We start from the raw sequence: 23,913 nt of genomic DNA on the forward strand, positions 1-23,913 counted from the left end.
GGCCCCTGGTGAGGCACCGGAATCCTGAACACATATGTCCAAGACGTGTGTTTACTCTTCTCCAAGGAATAACAATTTCTTCATTCATATCTGAGGATACCTAAGTGGTTTGTGGAGGGCAGAATTTGAAAGATACACAAGAAAAAAACGGAATCTGCTTAGGTGAGTTTTATTTGTTGTCTGCAAGCTGTTCTAAACGGGGAAAGGCCCAGCTTGCAGGCTTCCGGGTTAGACTGCTGACTGAAGATCAATCTGGGGGAGGGGAATTCTTAGGAGAAAGGTGATTGGAAGAAAAGAAAGGCTTTGTTTGTTCCCTGGAGGGACTGTTTATTTCTGTAGGCTGAATCTACCCACAGAGACTTTGTATTCTGTAAGTACTAATCGAACATATTGAGAACAGCCAGAATCTTTGGTCTTTCAGAGTTAGAAAGCCCCTTTCCTCAATAACAGGTCAAAGGCCGAAGGGTCTTTCTTCCCATCCTGATATTTTCATTTATATCAGTGTAGAAATACAGTATTTCTGCATGGCTGTATAGATCATTTCTCATGATCTAGGCTTGCCTGTGCTCAGGAGTCGGATGCTGTGACATCTGGTAAGCTCTGCAGCCTCCCATGAATTCTCTTGTCCAGACACAGGGAAATGCTGCACTTCCTTACATCCCTAACCTGTTCATGCTTCTCCTTCAGCAGGATGTGCCACCCAGAAGCAGCTCAGCTGAAAGATTGGGGCAAGTAGAGCACGTGGGAAAAGCTTCCAGAAGTACCATCTGGAAGGATCTAATTTCTATTAACAGTGACATCTAACTTTAAGTTTTAAAGACTTGTTACTTGATTGTTACTAAGGATAGCAAAAGATGTTAGAGAAGTATTCTTATACCACATCATGAGACCTATGAGGGAAGTTAAGTTAGAGGAACCAAGTGTTTATCTACCTTCCTCTTTCCTATAGAAGGTACAGCTGTACTTACTATAGTCAAGGCACAGAAACGAAAGTCAAATCTCTTTTCTCACCATAACTTCTTCTCTGTTGACCAAATCTTATTTGGACATTATCACTTCTGCTACAAATTCCTTGTCACCCTCTCAGCCACAGTCAGTGTGAAACATCTTCTGAATTCACACCGTGAACCTCTGTCATGGTAATTACTACATGATTTTCAAATAGATTTGTTACTTTACTGCTTCAGGTTTTATTTTGCAAGTGTTGTAAGTAGTTTATACTATATAATAGTAGAAAACTGTCTAGCACAAAAAACAAAGCACAATTTCACTTTCCAGTTTGATTTACAAAAATGATGGTTTCCCATGTAACATCAGGAATTTGTGGCTCTATCATATTTAGAGAAACAGCTTTACTGCAGTCACAGAAGAAGAAATTTCTGCTTATAAATTTCCTGTTTGGATTTTTACATAATTATTGCAGTTTTATGTTCTTTTTTGTGGATTTGTAGTTGGTACCTCTGAGATATTGTGAGATTGTATTCTCATGAGCTCAAGTGTCAGATGACCAACCTGTAAGGTGCAATCACCTGAAGTTTTTCTCAGGCAGATGTGACTCATGTTCCCACATCTGTCTTCCTGCTTGTCAGGGAGACATTGGGTCACTGTTTAGGTAGTGGTGGGGTATCATTCTTCATATGTGAGAAGTAGTATCTTCTGTGTCTATTGTGGCAATCACTGTTTTGACATTAGCTCTTATCTCTGCTGAAAAAATAAATTCTGCCACCCCATGTGGCAGAATTTGAATGGCAGAACATTAATGCATGTCCTGATCCTCCCTTCTCTATAGGTTCTCGATGCAGCTGAGCATCAGTTGGATCTTGAATGCATTGAGATATAACTGGAGGCCTCTCACCAGATTTGGATCACAGTTTTAGTCATAGATTTGAATAATGTTGACCTTTGATTTTATTCAGCAGAGAGTGATCTGGGGTACTTGAACTTTGCAGTCAGTCGCAAAGGGCATATTTTAAGTCTCTGTAATATTAGCTGGATTATATTTCTGGTTCAGTTTCAGCCTCATCTTTTTTTAATGTATTTATTTATATAATCATTAGAGGCTAATTACTTAACAATTTTGTGGTGGATTTTGCCATATATCAATATAAATCAGCCACGGGTGCACATGTGTCCACCGCCATTTTGAACCCCCCTGCCACCTGCCTCGCACCCCATCCAGAGGGCTGTCTGTCTTACACATAGAGTCGTTACTGTCTTTCTAAATTCCATATATATGTGTTAATATACTGTATCAGTGTTTCTCTTTCTGACTTACTTCACTCTGTATAGTAGGCTCCAGTTTCCTCCACCTCATTAGAACTGACTCAAATGCATTCTTTTTAATAGCTGAGTGATATTCCATTGTGTATATGTACCACAACTTCCTTATCCATTCGTCTGCTGATGGAATTCTAGGTTGCTTCCATGTCCTAGCTATTGTAAACAATGCTGCAATGAACACTGGGGTACATGTGTTTCTTTTGATTCTGGTTTCCACGGTGTGTATGCCCAGCAGTGGGATTGCTGGGTCATATGGCAGTTCTATTTCCAGTTTTTTAAGGAATCTCCACACTGTTCTCCATAGTGTGTATACTAGTTTGCATTCCCACCAACCGTGTAAGAGGGTTCCCTTTTCTCCACACCTCTCCAGCATTTATGGTTTGTAGACTTTGATTCAGCCTCATCTTTATCAGGATCCTTCATGTAGGATGAACATGGAATAGCTGGAGAGTTTCAGTAAGTCTCAGTTTAACTCTGTGCAAGCTGTATAGCTTTCATTCCCTTGTTCAGAGTGAACAGAGACTTATTAGCTGTCTCACACTGGAGATCTTTCTTTTGTCATCAAACTATGGCAACCATTAAGACAGGAATATCATTTGAGAGCTTCCCTTTCTTGTTTGTTGCTTCATTGTCCCCTTTGCCTGGAACCTCTGATAGACCCTCTGAGTTTAGACTATGGCCACAGGGCCATAGTGAGTCCAGGTTGAGGAATGAGCATCACAGGGCTACCACTCTGCGATACCCCCACCGACTGACCACAAGCAGTGGTTTCCAATCGGAATCACCAATCCTACCCATATAACCTCATAAGATATAAATTGCCAGGTTGGCTAAGCTTAGCTGGGAGTTACAGGACAGGAGACATAGCATTGGGCACAGCTGCTTTAGTTGAGCTCTTAGAGATGTTCCTTACAGGAGGGACATTATCCCTGTCATCTCAACTTTGGAAGGGGAAGGAACCATGCTAGATGGATGTGTGTGAATCCACCACAGGTGAGATAAGCCTAGTTCTGTAAAGATCTGAACTGTTTGTAAATGACCATGAGCACAACTTCTAGGGACCTAAAACAGACATATTTGACAGAAGACTCACAATTCCCTTGTGAAAAATGAGATGTATGTTCATCAATCATCATTTAAATTCCATGCAAAGTCTTTCTAGCCCAAATGCACTTCATACATCAGGCTAGTCTTGCTGTCAGCTATGTGGTCATGAAAGGCTGCTGATTTTTCACTTTGTTGTAATCCAACAGGTTTCCCAGAAACACAAAACACATGCAATAAAAACAGCAACAACAACAACAAAAACCTTAGGAATAAAAAAAAGGGCAATATGATCTTTACAGGAGGAAAATGTTCAGGACTGATATTAATGCTTTTTCCCACATATCTAATTCAACTCCCAGTTCTGTCCTTTACCTCCTCTCTTCTCTCATTCTCACCTGCTGCCCAGAATTTCCTTCATCATCTTGTCCCTCAAGCTATCACCATCTCTCCCCTGAGCAGCTGTGCCTGCATCCTACCTGATCTTCTCAATTCCACACTGGGTCCATTCAACATCTCACAACCCAAGGCACAGCTTGTCATGCCCTTACTCTTCTCTGATGGGAAAACATTGATCGCTTCTCCTGACTCTTAGAAATGGGTCCCCAAATGTTACATCATTTGGGAAATGTCATATTTAATGTCACTGCAGCCTCTTGGAATACAAGACTAGCAGTCTTCTGTATACAGCCACATTGGCCTTTTAAACTCATACAAGATGATACGTCTTCCACAAACAGATCATTTCCTTCACCTAATACCACTTTTTCTCTTTCTCTTTTAATGTCTCCTTCATCTTCTTCAGTTTTCAGATCAATCCTTATGTTTTTAAGTTGGAAGTTTTGGATAATTCCATATTTTGCCCCTGTCTTTGATTTCTGAACAACACATATGTCTCCCTAGTAATGTTTTCTCTATCTCTTTATATACAAGTGTTAGCTGCTCAGTTGTGTCTGACTCTTTGCATCCCCATGGACTACAACCTGCCTAGCTTCTCTGTCCATGGAATTCTTCAGGCAAGGACACTGGAGTGGGTTGCCATTCTCTTCTCCAGGGGATCTTCCTGGCCCAGGGATCAAAACTGGGTCTACTGCACTGATCATAGATTCTTAACCATCTGAGACACTAGGGAAGCCTGGTATATGTGTGTGTGTATATATATATATATATATATATATATATATATATATAACTGAATTTTAATTTGCTATTACTTTCTAAGTGAATAGTAAGCCCATTCATTTTATTTAAACCCTATGTTTCCACTTTCTATGTATGGATATTAGTCCAATTGACAATACACAATTTTTTGGCAACAGTAATTAGTTGAATGATCTTGCCTAATATTTTGAGAATATTTTTCTCAAAAGCAACATTAATTTCATCTGTGTTTCTATTTTCTTATGTATCTGACTCATGGGATCCTATGAATCTATTTGCACCATCTCACTCCTTGCCATCCTCATACTTTCATGTTATTAATCTCCTATCAATGTCCTTGGTTGGCATATTTCTAGACCAAAATGAAATCAATATTTACACACTTGAGACTACCCAGGACTTCTTAGCTGGTCTAGGTCTCCTTACTTCTACACCCTCATTGCCTTGTATTAATTGGGTCCATGAAGTGACCTCTGTTTGTCTTTGACTAACTCAGTGGGTTAGGAGGCCTCTCAAGGAAGACCCCGAATTCCCATTCTGTGTATTGATGATATATGATTTTTGTAGGTCACTATCTTTATTTTCACATCTGATAAAGGATTTTTTTTTTTACTATCTACACAAACCTATTGTCATATATTATGGCATGATAATAAGGGAAATCATTGCAAATATCCAACAAATGGTGGTAAGAGTTACAGTATAATAAGTCATCATAAAAGAACATGTAAAGAGAGAGTGTACTGAAGTATGAGAGAATCATAGTCCAGTCAGAATGGCCATCATTTAAAAGGCTACCAATAATAAAGCTGGAGAGGGTGTAAAGGAAGAGGAATCCTTCTAGACTCTTGGTGGGAGTGTACATTTTTGCAGCCACTATGGAAAAAATTACGGAGGTTTTTTAGAGTTACTGTATAATCCTATAATCCCACTCCTAGATATATATCCAGATTAAATTCTAATTCAAAAAGATGCATGCACCACCCCAGTACTCATTGCAGCAGTATTTACAATAGCCTAGACGTGGAAGCAGCCTAAATGTCCATCAACAGATAAATAAAGAATACATACAATGGAATAGTAATCATAAAAAAGGATGAAATGTCATTTGCAGCAACAGGGATGGACCTAGAGATTATTATATCCAGTGAAGTAAGAAAGAAAGAAATATTGTGATATCACCTATATTTGGAATCTAAAAAAAATGATACAAATAAATTTATTTACAAAACAGAATAGACTCATAGACATAGAAAACAAACTTATGGTTACCAAAGGGGATGGGTAAGGGAAACAAATTAGGAGTTTGGAATTAGCATATACAATCTACGATACTTAAAATGGGTAAACAAGGGTTTCCTATATAGCACAGGTAACTATACTCAATGTCTTATAATAAACTTTAATGGGAAAAGAATATGAGAAAGAATATATATACATGTATCTGTGTGTGTGTGTATATATATATATATATATACACAGAAATAGATTTAAGGGCCTAGATCTGATGGATAGAGTGCCTGATGAACTATGGACTGAGGTTCGTGACATTGTACAGGAGACAGGGATCAAGACCATCCCCATGGAAAAGAAAAGCAAAAAAAGCAAAATGGCTGTCTGGGGAGGCCTTACAAATAGCTGCAAAAAGAAGAGAAGCAAAAAGCAAAGGAGAAAAGGAAAGATATAAACATCTGAATGCAGAGTTCCAAAGAATAGCAAGAAGAGATAAGAAAGCCTTCTTCAGCAATCAATGCAAAGAAATAGAGGAAAACAACAGAATGGGAAAGACTAGGGATCTCTTCAAGAAAATCAGAGATACCAAAGGAACATTTCATGCAAAGATGAGCTCGATAAAGGACAGAAATGGTATGGACCTCACAGAAGCAGAAGATATTAAGAAGAGATGGCAAGAATACACAGAAGAACTGTACAAAAAAGATCTTCATGACCCAGATAATCACGATGGTGTGATGACTGACCTAGAGACAGACATCCTGGAATGTGAAGTCAAGTGGGCCTTAGAAAGCATCACTAAGAACAAAGCTAGTGGAGGTGACAGAATTCCAGTTGAGCTATTCCAAATCCTGAAAGATGCTGCTGTGAAAGTGCTGCACTCAATATGCCAGCAAATTTGGAAAACTCAGCAGTGGCCACAGGACTGGAAAAGGTCAGTTTTCATTCCAATCCCAAAGAAAGGCAATGCCAAAGAATGCTCAAATTACCACACAATTGCACTCATCTCACAGGCTAGTAAAGTAATGCTCAAAATTCTCCAAGCCAGGCTTCAGCGATATGTGAACTGTGCACTTCCAGATGTTCAAGCTGGATTTAGAAAAGGCAGAGGAACCAGAGATCAAATTGCCAACATCCGCTGGATCATGGAAAAAGCAAGAGAGTTCCAGAAAAACATCTATTTCTGCTTTATTGACTATGCCAAAGCCTTTGACTGTGTGGAACACAATCAACTGTGGAAAATTCTGAAAGAGATGGGAGTACCAGACCACCTGATCTGCCTCTTGAGAAATCTGTATGCAGGTCAGGAAGCAACAGTTAGAACTGGACATGGAACAACAGACTGGTTCCAAATAGGAAAAGGAGTTCGTCAAGGCTGTATATTGTCACCCTGTTTATTTAACTTATATGCAGAATACATCATGAGAAACGCTGGACTGGAAGAAACACAAGCTGGAATCAAGATTGCTGGCTGAAATATCAATAACCTCAGATATGCAGATGACACCACCCTTATGGCAGAAAGTGAAGAGGAACTCAAAAGCCTCTTGATGAAAGTGAAAGTGGAGAGTGAAAAAGTTGGCTTAAAGCTCAACATTCAGAAAACAAAGATCATGGCATCCAGTCCCATCCCTTCATGGGAAATAGATGGGGAAACAGTGGAAACAGTGTCAGACTTTATTTTTCTGGGCTCCTAAATTACTACAGATGGTGACTTCAGCCATGAAATTAAAAGATGCTTACTCCTTGGAAGGAAAGTTATGACCAACCTAGATAGCATATTCAAAAGCAGAGACATTACTTTGCCAACAAAGGTTCATCTAGTCAAGGCTATGGTTTTTCCAGTGGTCATGTATGGATGTGAGAGTTGGACTGTGAAGAAGGCTGAGCGCCGAAGAATTCATCCTTTTGAACTGTGGTGTAGGAGAAGACTCTTGAGAGTCCCTTGGACTGCAAGGAGATCCAACCAGTCCATTCTGAAGGAGATCAGCCCTGGGATTTCTTTGGAGGGAATGATGCTAAAGCTGAAACTCCAGTACTTTGGCCACCTCATGTGAAGAGTTGACTCATTGGAAAAGACTCTGATGCTGGGAGGGATTGGGGGCAAAAGGAGAAGGGGACGACAGAGGATGAGATGGCTGGATGGCATCACTGACTCGATGGACATGAGTCTGAGTGAACTCCGGGAGTTGGTGATGGACAGGGAGGCCTGGTGTGCTGCGATTCATGGGGTCGCAAAGAGTCAGACACGACTGAGTGACTGATCTGATCTGATCTGATATATATACACACACACACACACACATATATACATATGCATGCCCGCCCAGTCTCAGTTGTGTCCAAATCTTTCAGACTCCATGGACTGTCCTTTCAGGCTCCTCTGACCATGGGATTCTCTAGGCAAGAATGCTGGAGTGGGCTGTCACTTCCTACCCCAGAATTGTTCCTAACCAAGAGATCAAACCCATATCTCCTGCATTGGCAGGGAGATTCTTTACCACTGTGCCACTTGGAAAGCCCTACACACACACACACACACACACACACACACACACACACGTGCATGTGTGTGCATGCTTAGTCACTTCAGTTGTGTCTGACTCTTTGAGACACTATGGATTATAGCCCTCCAACTTTCTCTGTCCGTGGGATTCTCCAGACAAGAATAATGGCATGGGTTGCCATGCCCTCCTCCAGAGGATCTTCCCAACCCAGGGACTGAACCCAGAACTATATATATATAGGCTTCCCCGGTAGTTCAGGTGTTAAAGAATCTGCCTGAAATGCAGGAGACCCTGGTTCAATTCCTGGGTTGGGAAGATTTCCTGGAGGAGGTCATGGCAACCCATTCCAGTATTCTTACTTGGAGAATCTCCATGGAGTGAGGAGCCTAGCAGGCTACACTCCATGTGGTCGCAGAGTCAGACACAATTGAGGAACTAAGCACAGCACAGCACAGAATATTGGAGAAAGCGATGGCACCCCACTCCAATATTCTTGACTGGCAAATCCCATGGATGGAGGAGCCTGGTAGGCTGAAGTCCATGGGGCTGCAAAGAGTCGGACACGACTGAGCAACTTCACTTTCACTTTTCACTTTCATGCATTGGAGAAGGAGATGGCACACACATATATTGGAGAAGGCGATGGCACCCCACTCCAATATTCTTGACTGGCAAATCCCATGGATGGAGGAGCCTGGTAGGCTGAAGTCCATGGGGTTGTGAAGAGTCGGACACGACTGAGCAACTTCACTTTCACTTTTCACTTTCATGCATTGGAGAAGGAAATGGCAACCCACTCCAGTGTTCTTGCCTGGAGAATCCCAAGGACAGGGGAGCCTGGTGGGCTGCTGTCTATAGGGTCACACAGAGTTGGACACGACTGAAGCGACTTAGCATATATATGTATAAAATCACTTTGCTGTACACTTAATACTAACACAACATTCTAAATAAACTATACTTCAATTAAAAAAAAAAAGTGAGTAATACTGATACACCATGAGGAGAGAAGAGCAGGTATAAAAGCCCAAATACTTAAGTGGTTTAGGGCTTTTTACATTGAGGATGTGCTTTTAGCATGGAGGAGGAAAAGCAGGGTAGATGGTGGGTCATGCACAGATCTTAGTAAGAAAAGCTCACTAGTTTTTGTTTTGGTAAAGAAGAATAACACTCAATGCATAGATAAGGATAGATGAAATTTGTCATGTGACGTGAACTGGAAATAAAATGTTTAAAATTATTATAAAAAATCATTTTACCATGTCAAGAAGCTCTTTTTTTATGTCTCCACCTTTTATTTTTTATCCTTCAATATTTTGTTCTCGGGTCATCCTTGATTTCTAGATAACTAGTGTCATTTTACCTCTACTTTTCTTACTCTACACTTTTAACCTTTCCAATCATTCAGGGATCTGTGAACGAGAGAACTGTCAGAAGTCAAGACAATAAGGAGCAGGTGAGCCACCGCCATGGCTTCAGGAATCCTGATGAACATACAGGAGGAGGTGACCTGCCCCATTTGCCTGGAGCTTCTGACAGAACCCCTGAGCCTTGACTGTGGCCACAGCTTCTGTCAAGCCTGTATCACTGCAAACAACAAGGAATCCTTAATTGGCCAAGAGGGGAAGAGAAGCTGCCCTGTGTGCAGAGTTAGTTTTGAGCCTGGGAACCTGCGGCCTAACAGGCATGTGGCCAATATAGTGCAGAGGCTCCGAGAGGTTAAGGTGAGCCCAGAGGTGGAGCAAGAGAGAAATCTCTGTGCTCACCATGGAGAGAAACTCCACCTCTTCTGTGAGCAGGATGGGAAGGTCATTTGTTGGCTTTGCGAGCGATCTCAGGAGCACCGAGGTCACAATACATTCCTCATGGAGGAGATCGCACCAGAGTACCAGGTAAGAGACCAGAATGGAGAAAAAAACAGAGCAGGAAATGGTACTTGAGGGAAATCTCTACTTTGCATTGGACTTTAATTTCCTGGCTACCAGGGACTTGAGGCCTGTGATCTCTTTTCTTCGTATGCCTACCTTCTGACATGTGAAGAAAATTTCTGTGCATTCCACCCAAGTATAAGTAAACAAATGGACTCTTAGGCAGAAGTAGACATTCATGTTCCTTGTGCTGGTGCGGGCACATCGGGGGCCAAGGGAAGCTCTCATTACCCTTTTGAACATGATAGGTAACTAGGACACTGGGTGGGTTGAGCTGTAAGTTTTTCTTTCTTACAGAATCAAGTTTCTTCCAGAACAAAGAGAACCAGTCTTCTCTTGGAGAGGGGGCCGTGACTCCTATATCTTGAGTCTCAAAGAACACAGTCAACATCAAGGTCTTCTTCAAAATCACAGATTCCAGTCACTTTCACATTTTTTGTAAAGTCTATTCTCTTTGAAAATCAGCCTTATTTATCCACTATAGTGATGCTGAGAAAGCCCATATCTTGACACTGGTGTGATTCTTTTCTCACAGAAAAAGCTCCAATCATGTCTGCAGAGGCTGAAGGGGCAAAAACAGGAAGCTGAGGATTTGGAAACTAAAGTCAGAGAAGAGATGTCTACTTGGAAGGTATGAGGAGAGACTTCCCTAGAAAGTTAGACAGGTATCTATGCAGGACCTTGGGTTGGTCACAAGGAGCTGCCTTTTTCTTTGTACCATGACAGTTAAGTCATTTGGCTCATCCTTTTCTTCAGCCTTCCCGTAATCGGTGTGGTATTAAAAAGTGACCATATCACAAATAAACATAAATACTGGAAGGAAGTATTTATAGAGAGGGCCTCTCTGATGAGGATGGCTAGGGAATTTTATATTCCATTCTTATCAAGTTTATTAGTCTTCTCAGGGAGATATCTGACAATGGCTCATGAGTCTGTCCTTAGTGTTCAACTTTTTGGGAGAGGGTGGTGGGAGGGGGTCAGGAGTAACGGAGGGAGGCATGAGCATCCTGGACAGATGTGTGAAGGCTGCCCACACCCAGAGATCCCATTTGGCTCTGAGTTGTCCTCAACAGTGCAGACTTGGGACCATTATTTTGAAATATGGTGTAGAGAAAAAATATATATACAAAGTCAGCTACCCCCAGTATTGCTTTCCTCTTTCTATTTCACTCTCTTGTGGGCCTCCCTGATAATTCAATTGGTGAAGAATCCGCCTGCAATGCAGGAGACCCCAGTTCAATTCCTGGGTTGGGAAGGTCCCCTGGAGAAGGGATAGGCTACCCACTCCAGTATTCTTGGGTTTCTCTTATAGCTTAGCTGGTAAAGAATCCACCTGCAATGCGGGAGACCTGGGTTCAGTCCCTAGGTTGGGAAGATCCCCTGGAGAAAGGAAAGGCTACCCAATCCAGTATTCTGGCCTAGAGAATTCCATGGACTTGTAGTCCATGGTGTTGCAAAGAGTCAGATATGACTGAGAGACTTAATCCTTGTGGGAACTTCCCAAGCAGAATAATTATTTTTCTGGCTCCCAGTCCCAGGCCAATGGTCCCAGTACCTCTCTCTGTCTTTTTCTCATTCCTGAAGATTCAAATACAAAATGAGATACAAAATGTCCAAGGAAAGTTTACACAACTAAGACAAATCCTGGACAGTGAGGAGATGAAGGAACTGAGTAAACTGAAGGATGAGTTGGGAGTTATTCTCAAAGAGCTGGCAGAATCTGAGAATGATCTGGTCCAAGAGAAGCTGTTGGTGAGCAATCTCATCTCAGATGTGGAGCGCCATTTGCAGGGATCAACAATGGAGCTGCTGCAGGTAAGACTTGGAAAGGAACCCCAGCATCTGAGGCATGAGAGAAATATGTTCTTGTGATCCTTCTGATGCCCTCGCGGAGGTTACTTTGACCCTGCAATATACCTTCTCTGCATCTATTTCAGAGGTTGTAAGAATAACTGAATTATTCAATGTAAGAATAACAAGGGAAAGTTCTATTTTTATCGTTATCAAGCTCATTGCAAACATTTCACCGTCTAGAGATTATTTATTGTGTTCAGTGATTTTCCACAAGTCCCTGTTTTCTGTGGGCCAGTGCTAAACATTTATCAAGTACCTTTTCATGATTCAGATTATCACAGACAAATTCACTTCAGATTCCAAGAAGTTTTTTTCCTCAATGTGTTGAGATTCTTTACCTTTTTTTCTGTTTTTGAAGACAGTTTATGAAGAACTGTTATTTATCTTTAAATACTCAATATAATTTACCAGCATCGCCATTTCACTCTGGGTTTTTGTTATTGGAAAAGTTTAAAATATACATTTTTTTCTTTCTTTTTTACCTGTATTAAGATTATTTAGATTTTTGCAATCCGTTAGTCCTTTATTGAATATTTTTGTAGGAATTTGTCTATCCTAAGTTGTCTGGTTTCTAAACATAAAGTTAGTTATAACAAATGCTTATTGTCCTTTAATTTCTATAGTCCTCAGAGCGAAGTCCCTTTTTGTATTCCAGATTTTGCTCTTTCATTTTTTTCCCTACTCCTTTTAGTTATTTTTGTCAATTATATTAATTTTTTTTCAAAAGCATTGTTTCATTGATGTTGTTTATTTTGTAGATTTTCTTATGCATTTATTTCTGCTCTCACATTTATTGTTTTCTTTGTGTGTTTGTACACTTAGGCATGTGCATGTGTGCATGTGTAATTTGCGTGTGTGTGCACAGTTTTTTAATAACCTTTCTTAGTAGATTAGAGATTAGGGCAATTCTCTAGGCCAGAATACTGGATTGGGTAGCCTTTCCTTTCTCCAGGGGATCTTCCCAACCTAGGGATTAGGGTGCATTTGATTAGGGTGCATCTTAATAATATAAGCAGCAGTGTCTTAGTTTTTTTCCATTCATTTTGATTTAGTGTTTGTTTTTATTCAGATAAACTTATTTTCCTATTTCCTATGCAATTTCTTATTGTTAAAACGTAGATATTTGAAGGTGTGTTGTTAATTACTAATCCTTGGTGATTTTTGAATTTTACTTCTGCTGTAGATTTCAAATTTAATTCAATTGTCATCAGAGAATATATATTTTATTCCTTTAAACTTTTAAATTCACTGATGATTCTTTATGGCCTCAGATATTGTATGTCCAGAAAAATTTACATATGAAAAGATTGTATATTCTCCATTCATTGGGTGAAATGGTCTATAGATGTAAGGTCAAGTTGGTAGATTGTATTGTCCATGTCTTCTATAATCGGGTGGTTTCCATACAAACTATTCTCTCATTATTGAGAGTGAGTTGAAATCTGCAACTGCTATTGTTAAATCCTGCATTTTTCCTTTTAATTTTGCTTGGTGAATTTTAAAGCTCTGTTGTTAGGTGTATGCAAATGTATAATTGGTTTATCTTTTTGATATACTAAACCTTTTATCATTATAAAATTATCCTCTCATTCGTTCATAATTTTTATTGTTTTAAAGTCAATTTTTTTCTAATAGTAATATAAAAATTTGAAATCATTAGAGCTTGCATGATCTATAGTTTTTCTCTTTTTACTTTTGCCTATTTGTATCTTTAGGCAAAAGTAAAAAGAGAAAAACTATAGATCATGCAAGCTCTAATGATTTCAATTTGTATCTTTAAGTCTAAAATACATCTCTTATAAATGACAATCAGTAATTCTTCCTTGTTATCCCATCCAACAATCTCTAACTTTTTAATTGGTGTATTAAGGTGATAACTTTAATACAAATACTGATATAGCTGTATTTAAACTTCACTATTTGCTTTCTATTTGGCTATTGTAGTTTTCAGTTTTCTCTTTCTTCTTAACTAGCTGCTTTTGTGTTAAACAAATATTCCTGTTGTAAAATTTTAAGCTTTCCTATTATCTAACTGTATTCAAAAAAATCCCCCCCCCCCCCCCGTGGTTGCTCTAGTGATTACAGTGATCTACTTCACACTAAAACTAACTTATTTTCAGTAAATACAGAACCTTCCTGTAACATTGCTTTATTTCTTTCCAGCAACAACACAATGATGATTTTACTATGGACACCTGATTCTATGTAAACTAATCACTGCAGGCTTCTGAACTTTTGCTTACACTGGAAGGGAAAGTTCTCTTCTGGGGTTTATATCAGAAGATTCATCTTCTCTTTAAACTGAGAATAAAGTCAGTAGAGGTGGAATGAATAGAATTGGCAAAAGACACAAGCCAGCTTCTGATGACAAAGTTTGGGCTTAAGAATTAAACTTTGACTAAATTTGCAATTGACCCCCCCATCATCATTTATTTTCTCTCTACTTATTCTAATTTTACTTAATTTTTGTGCTACACACAAAGGGCTTTAACACAGAGAATTTTTATCAAAAACCACTGGTTGCTCTTGTTGTTGTTGACATGGAAGAAATAAAGCTTCATGAAAAAGAGATCAGATAAAACGGTGTATAACTATTCTAACCAATAAAGTAATAATATATGTGATGATTAAGAAGATTACATGGCTAAAAACTGTTAAGCCATGGACTAAGCAGATTCAGTATAGACTACAGTACAGATAAACGCTCTAGTTTTTGAACAGTGACTGAATGCATATTGGTAACATGATAAAAATGGGGTACAAGAGAGGAAACAATCTGGTTGATGATTAGTAAGTTACATATTAGACATCCTAAGTTACTGATTCCTGTGGCTTATGTTTAACCGAATATATTAACAAGCATTTAGGAGACAAAGCTGAGTAAAACTAAGGCATTAGAAATCAACTGTACTTGTGTGTATGCTGGATTTAAGAGAGTGTGAGATCACTTATAATGTATAAAATGAGAAGAGAGAGACCAAAAAACCCCCTACAATAATACATTTGTTTGCTTGTACTCACAAGTGCAGTATAAATAGCTTGAGGAATATTAGGATTATGAATTTTCTTTGATTCTCCAAAGCCTGGTTTAATGCTTGGCAAATAATAATACATCACTGTGCACTTTTGTTGAATAAATGGAAGAACTGTGAATTATTCAGATCATCTCATGGGTCACCAAACTTACAAGCTTTTTGTTTTCCCATAAATATATCTCATCTCCAGACACTAGAAGTCTCCTTCATGCTTCTACAAGGGTCAAAGCCTTTTACCTTTTGGGAAATATGACAACATCGCATATGTCTTCTGGAATGACTGGCTTCACTCTTGTCTCTACTTTTTGGCTCTCACATTGAGACCATTTTTAATCCCACAATCGATGGCTGATGGGGATGTGAATAAGCTTGGGAAGTGGGGAGACTTATTACTTTTTGACTCATGTTTTCTCTTTTCTCACTAGGATGCGAATGTTATCATGAAAAGGTATGTGTGGGAAACCAGAGATGGTCCATTTATGCTGTGAAAATAAAATAAATCCCTTACAGTTATCTGATAGCCAATTAGGATAAAACAATGCTCAAGGCAGAAAAATGGAGGATAGTCTTATTTTAAATTTCTATTCATACATCAGGGCTAGATTGTTTTATAAACACTGATAATGGACTGGATTCTATGTTAAAGAATATTGATTGTGGGAAGTTACAGAGTTGGGGTCAGTACCAGTATTAAGAATAAGGCATTACAGTACCAGATCCCCACAACTTCATAAAATTAATTCACACTGTGTGTCAATGTGCAACTCAGGTTCCCATATTTAGTAGGTGCTTGAGTTGTCATGTGAAGGTTGAGTCTTCTTTTCCCGCCAAACACCTAGAATTGGAGACAACTCCTTTATATTTTAATTTCTGCTCCCAGAAGAGATAAAAGTCCTTGTATGTTTTCGGCTTAGGTTTCCAAAAACAGATTTGAATCTCAAGGGATATTTTGGCCCTGGAGCAAACTATTGATCAATCTTGGTCACATCCTTTAGAAACCAGAACAGAAAGGTAACATCATTGTGTCTGAATTTGCACACCTACATGGCAGCATCAAGATCTTTGCAAACACATGAAAGTCAGACTACTTTATTATTCATAATGTCTTCTTTTCCAAGGGTTTGTAATTATGCCTAGTGATTATGAAATCTCAGGGTATTCTGAGAGCCTCTCTATTGGACAGCAGTCTTTGAAGATCTTGGGACTCTAGAGAGTGTTCTCATACCTGGTATGTCTCAAATACCCAGGAGCCAGATTCTGCAACCTCACTTTCTGACTCCTTCCTGGAAACACATATCTGTGCAGGGAATGTTCCACAAATTATTTTTTTTAGATACCAAAGTTTTGTTTTGTTAAATCCATTGCTTCATATAATTTCATATGATCCCTAGGAGGTGGAGTATGATGGGTTAATGATTTCATTATAGAAGGAAGAAACTCCCCTTTTGACATTTTAAGACCATCCAGATCACACAGAGTGTACCTGTGAAGGTAGACATGAACACGTTGTTTCTTGCTCCAAGATCAGGCATCCACTCTCTTCTTTCCCAAGGTCCCCAGGAAAGATAATTCAAGCCCATAAACAAGGTGAACATATAGCAAGCCAGTGGTTTAGAGGGAAAAAAACAATCACATTTCTGAGCATCAAATTTCTCTTCCCTAGGAGTGAAACCTTGGCTCTGAAGAAGCCAAAATCTTTCCCCAAGGAACAGAGGAGAGTGTTTCGAGCTCCTGATCTAAGAGAGATACTGCGTGTGTTTAATGGTGAGGAATGCTACCCAAGTGGGTGTAGGAGGGCTTCTTTGACGAAGGGAAAATAGGTAGGGGGCTCCAATTTCTATGTGTGGATGGAGACAGCAAAGCCTAGACGCTATGTGCTAATGATGTGGTCATATTTATGGGGGGTGACCGGAGGCTTGGTTCATCCTGTCTTTCGCCAGTTCACTACCTCATCATGGCCATTTCCCTCATCTGGAAGAAAATAGATTTCAGGGCTGACTCTATTGCTTATATTTAATATTGTGGATTTTTTTTTCTCATTTCAGAGCTGACAGATGTGCAACGCTACTGGGGTAAGGAGACACCACAGTATAATCAAGCCACCCTGTTCTCATCATCTTTTAGAAGTTTTCATTTTCTAGTAGGTCTCATGTTTTAAGACCCATGTTTTCCCTCCCAACACATGCAAACATATTACTTTTCCAGTCAAGTCATTCTAAAGATCCCTTTCAAAATGTCACAAGAAAACTACATCATTACCCTAACCCAAGCCTATATTTTTCAACAGTTCAGGTGACCCTGAATTCTCCCAAGAGTGCAAATGTTGTCATTTCTCCGGATCAGAGACAAGTGAGATATGCATCCAGTGACCAATGCTCTAATGCGTATTGGAATGATAATTATGAATATTTTGGTGTCCTGGGCTCCCCAGTTATCACATCAGGGAGACATTACTGGGAGGTAGACGTGTCAAAGAAAAGTGCCTGGATCCTGGGGGTATGTGGTGAAAAATGTGAAAATACCATGATACTATCATCAAAATTTGGAAATTATGAAAATAAAAAGTATACAAAGGTTCTTTCATTCTCTAATCGTATAAATATAAATTATGGGAATTCTCAAAATGTTTATTCAAGATATCAACCTAAAAATGGCTATTGGGTCATAGGGTTAAAACATGGTTCTGTATATAATGCCTTTGAGTCTTTCTTCTCAGGTCCTGAGATTTTAATCCTCTCCCTGAGTGTTTCTCCCCATCGTGTTGGGGTTTTCCTAGACTATGAGGCTCGCACTGTCTTATTTCTCAATGTCACCAACCATGGGTTTCCCATTTATAAATTCTCTTCATGCTCCTTTCCTCAGAACATAGTTCCATATTTCAATCCTATGAACTGTGATGCCCCCATGACTCTGTGCTCACCAAGCTGTTGAGTCTTCTTACATTCACACTCACTCCTCTATAGTGCCTCTTACTGTAAGTGCATCTGACACACCTGTGCTTATCTGCAACATTCTTACCCTTTTTCCTTGCTGCCTCTCTTTTTTTTCCATTTGAACATCCTTCATTCATTAGGAGGGTGAACTACTTCCCTTGTGTCATCTTTTCCCCAATATCATGTATGTGTTAGGAAATCTTAATTAATTTTCCATAATCCATGGTAAAATGATGGATGCCCCATAAAGAAAGAGCAGTATTGATGTAACACCTTTGCCAAATTTTACAATCTCATTTACTCTGCCACTGACTGAGAAAATGAAAGAAAGCTTTTCAACAATGTTTGTATATTAGACCTAGTATAGGAGTCCTTCACTAAAGAGTGAGTGCTGAGCTGTGTCTCAGTTTATCCATGATGCCCATGTTCATTAAGAAATTGAGAAAACAATATCATACATGATATGTACTAAGAATGAAAGTTTTGTGTTCCGAGTGTCTAAGTTCAAGCCCTGTCTCTACATATTAGAAGTGTAAACTTAAATAGCATATTTAAGTGATACATTTATTTTCTTAAAATAATCTTTTTATAAAATTGTACCATACACAAGATCATTGTGAAAAATTAAATGCAACTCAGTGTGAAGTTGCATTTAACTGTCTCAATAATAAATATTTTATCTATTAATTACTAAACAAAGAACCTATGTCAGTGTCTCATTAAATAGATTTGTTCCTTCAGGAATACTATGGTTCTTTTCACTGAAGTCTCATTTTTCAGATCCTAGATTCCTTTGTGCTGCGTCAAGACTACTCTAGCTCTTCCTGCCATAGAAAAGTGTGTGTGTGTGTGATCACAGAATTTTATTATAATTCTTATGTTTCTACATAATAGCTTTTATCAAGTAAACTAAACTCTATGGAGTTCAGTTTCTCATATAAAAAAATCACCTGATTAATATTGTGAAAATTAAACAATACAACATTTGCAATAACTTCTGTAGTTTCAAGCCCATAAGGGGAAGCCCAGTATAAATGTCTATTCCTTTTTGTTTTGTTCTCACTGTGATTGAAATAAATCAATTTCAGAATGCATGTTACTTTATTTTCAACATTATTTCTTTGTTTTAAGAAACAGAATAAATTGATTGAAGAATTGCAATTTTTTCTCATTCTTACCTAATTGCTAAATAAATGTTTTTGGATAGCCACATTATCTCACATTTTAAACATTTTCTGTATTAATGTTATTTCACTGAAGTTGATTTTTACTTTGTGGTCTGTTTGAAAGTGCAAGTTGCTCAGTTATATGTAACTCTTTGCGACCCCATGGACTATAGCCTGCCAGGCTCCTCTGACCATGGAATGAATACTGGAGTGGGTAGCCATGCCCTTCTCCAGGGGATCTTCTTGACTCAGGGATCGAACCCAGGTCTCCTGCATTGTAGGCTGATTCTTTTCTGTCTGAGCCACCAGAGAAACCCATGGTCTGTTTATCCAGCTTTAAAAAATTCACAGTGATTACATTCCCAGTGGTACATTAATACTCTAAAGTGTAGTCATGGGATCTCTTAACAGTGGTGCAGATAAATGTTTTCTGAGCCCTGGTCAGACTTTTGCATTGAGGTGAAAGTCCACAAGAAGGAAGAGAAAAGTCTGCTATCTTCCTTCAGTGAGATTAGTGAAAGAATTATTTCTGAAATGAATATTCTTTCAGGGACTGATGGAATCCCCATGTCTTTTGGAATTTTTTCCCCAGTCTTCCTCCAACCAAATCATAGTTCATTTTTTCTTTCTCAAGAAATAAAATGGATTATCTGTTTAAGCTATCACTGCTTTTATTCCTGTTTGTTCTCAGGAATTCTCAACTTTCTCATTTTAGGAAGACCTTTGATGAGAGAAGGGTTATCAAGGAGGACTTTTCCAGTGTTTCTCTTTGTGTGTGTGTGTTTGTATGCACACTCAATATCTTAGTACTGATTCTTGAAAACAGAAAATAATTGGGCTTTAAAATTTTCCCTTTGACCTCTGCCTTCCTGTCTGCCCACTGCTACTATGACTAAAATTCGGACTTACTAGGAAAATTTTGTACTCTTGAATTATTGACAAATGACTGTCCAGGGACATTGATGCCTTTTCTTTTACTGGAATGCTCCGTTCTCCAGTTCAGGATCAAGTGCCTAGTTATGAGAAAATGAAGATCTGAATATCTACATACAAAAGAAAAGATCGGTTCACCGTGTGGCACTCACTTTCTCACAGAGGTTCCTGACCACAGAAATGAAGCCACCTCCTGCTGAAAAGAATAGAAATCTATACGTTTCTCCCAGTTACAGATTCTCTTCTCAGGAAAAGACTAAAGAAAGTGTCGTGGAATTTCATCAATGACTGATGCTGAGAAAACTGGACAGTTATATGTAAGAGAATAGAGTTGAACATTTCCTCAGACCGCATACAAAAGTAAATTAAAAATGGATTAAAGCCCTAAATGTAAGCCCTGAAACCATAAAACTCCTAAAAGAGAATGTAGGTGAGACAGTTTTTTATAACAAATCATTGCAATATGTTTTTGAATCTGTCTCCTAAGGCAAAAGAAATAGAAGCAAAAACAAAAACAAAAAAAGAATGAGACCTAATTAAAAGCTTCTGCACAACAAGCAAAACAATTGGCCAAATGAAAAGACAACATATGGAAAGGGAGAAAATATTTGCAAATGATATGACCACTAGGGGTTAATATCAAAATTTATGAATAGCTCATAGAACTCAACATCAAAAAAACAAAGACCCCAGTAACAAATCAATAGAAGCCTGGAATAGACATTTTTCTAAAAAAGACATAGATTTCTAACAGGCACATGAAAAATTTCTTAACATTGCCAATCATCAGGTTTGATTTTCATCAAACCCACAAAGAAATATCACCTAACATCTGTCAAAATGACTGTCGTCAAAAACAGCACAAATACAAAGAGAAAATAAATAGCACAAATACCAAATGTTGGTGAGGAGGAAGGAAAAACAGGGAACACTGGTACAGTATTGATGAAAATTTTAATTGGTGTAGGCCTTATAGAAACATTACAGAGGTTCTTCTTAATATTTAAACACTCCAACAGAATCAAAGTTTTAAAAAAAAATAAAGTGGATCAGGAATATCTGCTCTCATCCCTACTTGTTCCCCAGAATTCCCAGTTTTGTTAACTTTGGACAACCTTTGATTTGACAAGAGATTCTCAGGAGGATTTTTTTCCGGTTTCTGTGTCTGTATGTGTATGCACATACTCATATCTTAGCTCTCACTCCTTCAACAAATTGGATGATGTCCAACCAACTTGGGGAAAGCAAACTACTGAGTCTTCAGCTGCACTTCTCATCTCATCTGTAAACAACACACTCACAGACACCCCAGAAAGAGTATCTAATCTGGGCACCCAGTGACTAGTCTTGCTGACGTGTGTGCTCAGTTGTGTCTGACTCTTTGCCACCCCTTCGATGGTAGCCTGCCAGACTTTTCTGTCCATGAAATTTTCCAGGCAAGAATACTGGAGTGGGTTGCCATTTCCTACTCCAGAGGATCTTCCCAATACAGGGATTGAACCTATGTCTCCTGGGTCTCCTGAATAGGCAGACAGATTCTTTACCACTGAGCTACCTGGGAAGCCCCTTGTTGACACATAAAATTAACCATCTCACTAATTTTCCTTCTTTATCATTATTATATTAAGATCATAAGGATTATATGTTAAATAATATTAGATGACATTGCCCAATAAATGACACTCCTACAGTTTCATTTTTTTCAGCCTATTTAGGAAAAGTGTCAATTTGGTCATATGACATCCATCTCCTGAAAGTCGGCATCAGTGAACAACTGCTCTGTGATCGCCCCTCTAACCGACCATCTGAGTGATTTGAGATTTGTTGAGCCATTTCCTCTAACATGACCTAACAGGATAGACCGGCCAGATTCACTTACTTCCGCTTATGGACACGGGCCGGGGGAGAGCACAGCAGTGTTGCTGCCTCAGGGAAATCCTCAGTGTGGGTGTTCACTGGGGTAAAGGGGGGTACTTTACTCTTTCCTCCAGACAGCTTATTAGTAAGGAAACAAGACAAGTTGGGTGTCTGTGAAATTAACTTGCTCTGTAAGGTTAGTTTTCCAAAGGAGAATAGACAGGCGAACAGTTTCCCGGAGAAGAGCTGAGATAGAAAATAACTATCACTGACCCACCAGGCTCAGGCACAAAAGCCTTGTCATTGCCCATAGAACCTATACGGAGAGCTTCTATTGGTCTGCAGTTTATCTTGTCCTTTCCTGCCCTTACTCCACACCCTTGAATTTAACTTTCATTTCCCCTCACCTTCTACTAGGAATCTTCTCAGGGGCGGTCAGGCCTTTGATGTGGTGACTGAATCCTGAAAACATCTGCCCAGGTCCTGCCTTCACTCTTCTCCAAGGAATCACAGCTTCTCCACTGGTGTCTGAGGATAGCTGAGTGGTTTGTAGAAGACAGAGTTTGAGAGACACAGTAGAAAAAATTAAATCTTCTTGGGTGAGTTTTATTTGTTGTGTGGAAGCTGTTCTAAAGGGGGAAAAGCCCAACTTGCAGACTTCCTGCTGAGAGTGCTGACTGAAGATATGTCTGGGGAGGGGAACTATTACAAGCAGCGGGGAGGCCTGGCGTGCTGCAATTCATGGGGTTGCAAAGAGTCGGACATGACTGAACGACTTAACTGACGGAACTGACTGAACTGATGCTGTCTTTGGCTGTTGTATCTGAGGTGTTCTCAGTTTGTATTTTCATGAGCTCCAAGTTAAAAGATCAAAGGTAAGGATCAAGCTTCTGACATTATGGGAGTCAAATGACTTGAGGTTTCATCAGGCAGATGCCACTCATGTTCCCACATCTACCTTCCTGTTGCCGAGGGAAGCCTGTATCACTGCTTAGACAGTGGTGGGGGTGTCATCCTTCAGGAATGAGAACTAGTTCCTTCATGTCTCTTGTGGATCTAGCTGCTTTGATATTAGATCCTTGGAGCACTGCAAGGAAAATACATTTTGCCATTTCACGTCTGAATGCATGCTCTGTGCCTCCCTTCTTTATAGGCTCTTGATGCATCTCAGCAGTAGCTGGATCTTGAATAGGATGAGAAATAATTGGAGGCCCCTCACCATATTTTTGCCATAAAATGATATAATGTCTACCCCTGACCTTGATATTCATTAACGTGTTATCTTATGTGCCGGCCAAAATGCACTTGATACATCTAAACTAGTTTTACTGTCAAAAATGTGGCCTTAAAGTGAAAGGTTGCTGCTGAGCCATGAAAGACACCAGGATTCTTGGCCTCCAGAGGACAGGAATTCAATCTGGGGCGAGTGACAAGGCTTGATTGCTCAGAGCTTTTGTTTAACAAATTTTTATTAAAGTATAAAAGAGATAGACAAAGCTTCTGACATAGACATCAGAAAGGGGAAGAAATAGTGCCCCCCCTTGCTAGTTTTAGCAGGCTGTTTTATGTCTGTTAGAAAGCTATTAATCAGATAAGAGAGACACCTCAAGGCTGAGGGAGTTTCACCAGGCCCCTCTCCCACAATATGCATTTTTGAGATAGGATGGCATGAGGTATATCATCCCCCAGCCATCAAACAATTGATATGAATACTGGTTTTTTGAGCCATTATCTGCCCAAGATTTGAGAAAAGGAAAAAAATTTAGTCTTAGGTGGAACCACTTTGAAGAAAGGCAAGGTGAAAGTGAAAGTGAAGTCACTCCGTCGTGTCTGACTCTTTGTGACCCCACGGACTGTAGCCTACCAGGCTTCTCTGTCCATGGGCTTTTCCAGGCAAGAGTACTGAAGTGGGGTGCCATTTCCTTCTCCAGGGGATCTTCCTGACCCAGGGATCGAACCTGGGCCTCCCACATTGTAGGCAG

The 23,913-nt window shown here is 39.4% G+C and overlaps 1 protein-coding gene and 1 pseudogene across 4 annotated transcripts; both read left to right on the top strand.

Annotated features, from left to right (window-relative positions):
- On the top strand, positions 1 to 22,480 carry LOC102393048 (tripartite motif-containing protein 5). Of its 4 annotated transcripts, none has more exons than XM_006053578.3 (8): positions 1 to 162; positions 9,634 to 10,117; positions 10,689 to 10,784; positions 11,738 to 11,968; positions 15,468 to 15,490; positions 16,706 to 16,806; positions 17,088 to 17,114; positions 17,330 to 19,136. In XM_006053578.3, the coding sequence occupies exons 2-8, from the start codon at positions 9,695 to 9,697 to the stop codon at positions 17,971 to 17,973; spliced, it is 1,545 nt and encodes a 514-aa protein (XP_006053640.3). In that variant the 5' UTR covers positions 1 to 162; positions 9,634 to 9,694; the 3' UTR covers positions 17,974 to 19,136. The 4 variants fall into 4 exon arrangements, with proteins under 4 accessions (XP_006053640.3, XP_025122298.2, XP_025122296.2 ...); XM_025266513.2 differs by lacking the exon at positions 17,330 to 19,136 and adding an exon at positions 22,349 to 22,480 and having other exon boundaries at positions 3 to 162; XM_025266511.2 differs by lacking the exon at positions 17,330 to 19,136 and adding an exon at positions 22,349 to 22,475 and having other exon boundaries at positions 3 to 162; positions 17,088 to 17,182.
- The window catches only part of LOC102393569, a 14,652-nt pseudogene continuing 13,131 nt past the window's right edge, over positions 22,393 to 23,913 (top strand).

Source organism: Bubalus bubalis, chromosome 16, assembly GCF_019923935.1.
Source record: "Bubalus bubalis isolate 160015118507 breed Murrah chromosome 16, NDDB_SH_1, whole genome shotgun sequence".
NCBI classification, from domain to species: domain Eukaryota; kingdom Metazoa; phylum Chordata; class Mammalia; order Artiodactyla; family Bovidae; genus Bubalus; species Bubalus bubalis.

Bases quoted from the DNA above. Each gene is read 5' to 3' on its own strand.
- LOC102393048 (XM_006053578.3), top strand. From the start codon at position 9,695: ATGGCTTCAGGAATCCTGATGAACATACAGGAGGAGGTGACCTGCCCC. The intron at 10,118-10,688 runs GTAAGAGACCAG...CTTTTCTCACAG, and splicing joins AGATCGCACCAGAGTACCAG to AAAAAGCTCCAATCATGTCT. The intron at 16,807-17,087 runs GTGAGGAATGCT...TTCTCATTTCAG, and splicing joins GATACTGCGTGTGTTTAATG to AGCTGACAGATGTGCAACGC.